General features: G+C 40.2%; 1 protein-coding gene across 1 annotated transcript; it reads left to right on the forward strand.

Annotated features, from left to right (window-relative positions):
• Window positions 1–1,453: 1,453 nt before the first annotated feature.
• Window positions 1,454–2,416, forward strand: LOC102897799 (olfactory receptor 7C2). The gene has a single exon (XM_015598214.1). It carries the CDS (start codon window positions 1,454–1,456, stop codon window positions 2,414–2,416), a length of 963 nt encoding a protein of 320 aa, XP_015453700.1.
• Window positions 2,417–4,948: the final 2,532 nt, after the last annotated feature.

Below are 4,948 nucleotides of genomic sequence, written 5' to 3' on the forward strand. Positions count from 1 at the left end.
AGATTTCATACCAATGCAATAAGACCTAAAGATAAATATGTGTTGTAAATTAATATCATTTGGAGAAAGTAGATGAATATTAGAGAAAAAATCCTAATATTAATAAGAAAATCCAAAAAATAAAAATGATACCTTAAGTGCAGAAAAACAAAAAGCTTTCCTAATATAATAGTAATATCAGAGATATACTGTAGATGAATATTATTTTGAATGACATTAAACCTAAAATACATGAAAATACTGGGTAGAAATCCTGCCATTTGCAACACTATAGATGAACCTGGAGGACACTATGCTTAGTGAAATAAGCCTGATACAAAAGGATAAATACTGCATTATTGCACTGATATGAATTACGTAACTAATAGCCAAACTAATAGAAACAAAGAATGAAATGGTCATTGCCAGGGGCCCAGGGAGGGTAAGTGGGAAATTGTATATTGATGGTATAAAATTTCTTTTATGCAAGATAAATAAGTTCTAGAGATCTGCTGTGCAACATAGTGTAGTATTATGCACTTTGAAATGATAAGAGGATAGATCACAAGTATTCTTACCACAAATACATGCACACAAAAAGAAGACAGGGAAATTTTTGGAGGTGATTATTATGTTTATAACCGTGATTCTGGTGATGGCATCATAGGTGTACGCACATGTTTAAAGTTATCAAGATATATACATTAAATAGGTTCAATTTTTTTATAAATCTATTATACCTTAATAAAGCTAAAAAAAGATGAATTCATGAGAAAAGACACACTCAGTATTTAGGAACACTAGCACATTATATTTAAAAATCACCTTTTATTTTACTTGGGAATATTGATAATATAAATGAAATATAAATGGTGATTAATAATAATGTTGGTTATCTTGTTGTTGTTAGGAGAAAGAGTACCCAAGGTCCTGAGGATCTAACATATAGAAACTACAGCACAGTTAAGGAACCTTTCAATGATTGGTAGGTGTACCTAGATTTAGGGAATTCCCCTTTCCCACAAGTACTGAGCAAAAAGTGTAAGAGCAACCGTCAAGGATGTTGGGAAAGGAATGATTGCTTATGGATACAGTTGACCACTACTCAAGAAGTAGTACTCAACTTTGTGTGTATATCAGAGTTCCTGGAAGATCACAGAGAACTGGCTCCATGCTCAGAATATCTGATTTAGTAGGTGAAGTGGGCCCAAAAATGTGTCTTGCTAATAGGTTCCCAAGTGATGCTGATCAGGGACCACAATTTGAGAAACACTAAACCTAGAGACAGACCATTTTCCTAGGTAGCAATAGCAACCACCAGTTGTCAGCAAAGACAGCCAACCAGTACCTAAAATGAATGACTTTATGATTTCTGTGGGTTTGGATTAAGGATATTTTTATCATTCTAATGATTGCTTATTTGTAGTAAATTTTGTGTTATTCTTCTCCTCCTTCTGGCCAAACTCAATAGCCCATGGAAAGAGGAAACCAAACAAGAGTTGGAAATTTTCTCCTTCTGGGATTCACAGAGGAGTCAGAACTACAGCCTCTTCTCTTTGGGCTCTTCCTCTCCATGTACATGGTCACATTCATTGGGAACCTGCTCATCATCCTGGCCATCAGCTCAGACCCTCACCTCCACATGCCCATGTACTTCTTCCTATCCAACCTGTCCTTCGCTGACATCTGTTTCACCTCCACCACCATCCCAAAGATGCTGGTGAACCTCCAGACACAGAGCAAAGTTATCACCTGTGCAGGCTGCCTTAGCCAGATATATTTTTTTATTATGTTTGGATGCCTGGACAACTTACTCCTGACCGTAATGGCCTATGATCGGTTTGTGGCCATCTGTCACCCTCTGCACTATATGGTCATCATGAACCCTCGTCTCTGTGGGCTGCTGGTCCTGGGGTCCTGGTGCATCAGTGTCATGGGCTCCCTTCTTGAGACATTGATCGTCTTGAGGCTATCTTTCTGCACAAGCATGGAAATCTCACACTTCTTTTGTGATCTTCCTGAAGTCCTGAAACTTGCCTGTTCTGACACTCTTGTCAATAATACAACAATGTATTTTATGACTATTGTCCTAGGTGTTTTCCCTCTCTCTGGGATCCTCTTTTCTTATGCTCGGATTTTCTCCTCTATCCTAAGGATTTCCTCAGCTGGGGGCAAGTATAAAGCCTTCTCCACCTGTGGGTCTCACCTGTCGGTGGTCTCCTTGTTCTATGGCACAGGCCTTGGGGTCTACTTCAGTTCTGCAGTCACTTCATCCTCTAGGATAACTCTGGTGGCCTCAGTGATGTACACCATGGTCACCCCCATGCTGAACCCCTTCATCTACAGTCTGAGGAACAGGGACATGAAGGGGGCCCTGGGAACACTCCTCATCAGAGCAGTGGCTGTCAGGGATGACGCAGTTAAAGGACTCTCATGAATAGCTAGGTACACAATACCGAAGACCAGAAATCCTGGCTTCCTTTGTTCAATATTTTTAATTTTCCAAATTTTATATGTTTTAAAGAAAAAATATTTTGGGGTCTTTCATGTTTTATTCCTGCTTTTCTTAAGGTTATAGCTTGAGTTCTCTTTTTCACTTTATAACCAGTCATTTTAACTTTGTATGAATAGAACCTGGCATTTTCTGTTATCTTCAGTAATGGTGTAGATTAAAAAAAAAAAAAGATCTCATGCTTTTAAAATATATCCTCAGAAGTGATAGCATGTGCACCTATTTTGGAAGTGTTGCACTGCAAACTCATTTACAGAGATGATTTCTGAAGTTATGTGAAATTCAGTAAAGTTGCAGAATACAAAATCAATATACAAGAATTAATTGACCATGTGAAGACTCAGGGAGAAGATGGGCATCTACGAACTAAGGAGAGAAGCCTCAGAAGATTCCAGACACCTTGATCTCAGATTTCTACCATCCAAAACTATAAGAAAATTAATTTCTGTTGTCTAAGCCACCCAGTCTATGGTACTACTTTGTTGTGGCAGCCCCAGCAAAGTAATATACCCTGCTCCCACAGGAGCCCACTGAGGACACAGACCACTCACCATGTGCTGGGGTGAGGCCAGAGACTGAAATTTTGGTTTGGTATCCCAGGCAAAGTTCCCCATGGTCAAATGTGGAGTAGGATGTTTTATAATGTGAACCTCAAGAAGGAATATAACTGTCAAGGACTCCTTGTGGTTAAGTGAGCACAAATTCATAACCAGAGTCTAGCAGCCATTGCTGACAGAGACCTCTCACACACTCTGAGTTTCAGGAAAAAGCCATAGACTGGTTTGCCAGCCTCCTGCACTGTGCTCCTGCCATAACAGAGTTCCTGGTTTCATCTTCCAAGCAATGGGGTGAGACCTGCTCCATCTTAGAACTGAGCAGCTATATCATCATTTGAATCTTGTTGATCAATCAGAGCAGATCTATAATGACCAATCAGAACACGCAAAGCCAACATATTAGGATAATGCTATTTGGATTAATCAGACTGTGCAAATTTGGATTGTTCGTTTGCATATCAATGGAACAATCAGCAACCAAGGCAGGACCTCTCTTTATAAAAGGCGGCCTCCCCTCTGACTCAATAGAGCACACTTTTGGTTTACACCAGACACTACATTTCCTTGGTTTGCAAACCATTCACCTGCATAAAATCTCTCATTTTTCTGCACCTCAGATTGGAGATTTTGTTGAAAATAAACAGAGGTGGCTCTTGCCTTTGCATGGACTATTTCTAGTCTCTGACCATAAATGTTTCTATGATGACCACAAATAGGTTAAAGAATTCTGAAGCCCTTCCAAGTTTTCACAATTGCTTATGCCCAATGGTTCTAGGATTATAAGGAATGCGTAGAGCTGAGTTTTACCCATGACAGTTGGAATCATGTTACTCTCTGTTTACTTAACTTGTGTTTTCCCCAAGCTTTTATTAAGGTTGCATTTAATGTCTCACCTGGTTCACAGACTGCAGGAAAAGAGTGCTAAGAAGCCAATGCCCACCCTGTGTAGTAAGGAGACACAGAATCCCAAGACTAGTATGGGGGTGTCTGGGCCAACTGATCTCAGGAGTCAAGAGTTCAGCTACTCATCCCCATTAGAAGCTGCTTCTTCTATTTCCAACCACAGGGTATATGAAGTAAAGGGTTAACTCAGAGGGCTAGGGGTGCTCAAAATCTGCACATCTCAAAGAAAGAAGTGGACCTTAATTGGTTCCTGGGAGGTAACCTCTGAATCCATGGAATATCCTGCTTGATAAATGTGTATTAGTATATACTTGGAGTCTTTAGCCATGCCAGGTAGTCTATGCTGACAGTGTAACTTATAGTGAACATATGTTTTTGTTCACCTTGGACCCTGGGCAATGCTGTATTAGCTTGACTGCTAGGGGTTTTGAAGAATGAGTAATTAAGTCAGCAGGCACTTCATGCCTACACAACAGACCCCCAATAAAAACCCTGGACACCAAGGCTCAGATAAGCTTCCCTGGCTAGCAATACTTCATATATGTTGTCCTGCATAGTTGATGGGAAAACTAAATGCTATCCATGCAATTCCGCCAAAAGGGAACAATTGGAAGCTCACATCAAGTGTCTCCTAGACCATGACCCTTGCGTCTCTTGCCTCTGCTGATTTTAATCTGTGTCCTTTCACTGTAATAAACCATAAATGTGAGCATCACAGCTTTTCTGAGTTCTGTGAGTCCTTCTAGCCAAACATTGAACCTGAAGTTGGTCTTGAGGGCCCCCTAACACAGAGGCTATGAATATTGTTTTATTATGAGAAATACTGGTTTTCCTTTACCTCCTTCAAGTCTACTGCTCCTTGAGAAAATAAAGAACATGAGATGACCCCTCACCTTGTTGAACCCAAAGCTTCCTGTCACCCCCAGGGAAAACATTTCTACCCTGCCTTGCTCAGCAACGTCCCTTAAGCTTTTAGCATAGGCTCAGAGAGAAAAGA

This window comes from Pteropus alecto, unplaced genomic scaffold (assembly GCF_000325575.1).
Source record: "Pteropus alecto unplaced genomic scaffold, ASM32557v1 scaffold1279, whole genome shotgun sequence".
Lineage (NCBI taxonomy): Eukaryota > Metazoa > Chordata > Mammalia > Chiroptera > Pteropodidae > Pteropus > Pteropus alecto.

Bases quoted from the DNA above. Each gene is read 5' to 3' on its own strand.
- LOC102897799 (XM_015598214.1), top strand. From the start codon at position 1,454: ATGGAAAGAGGAAACCAAACAAGAGTTGGAAATTTTCTCCTTCTGGGA.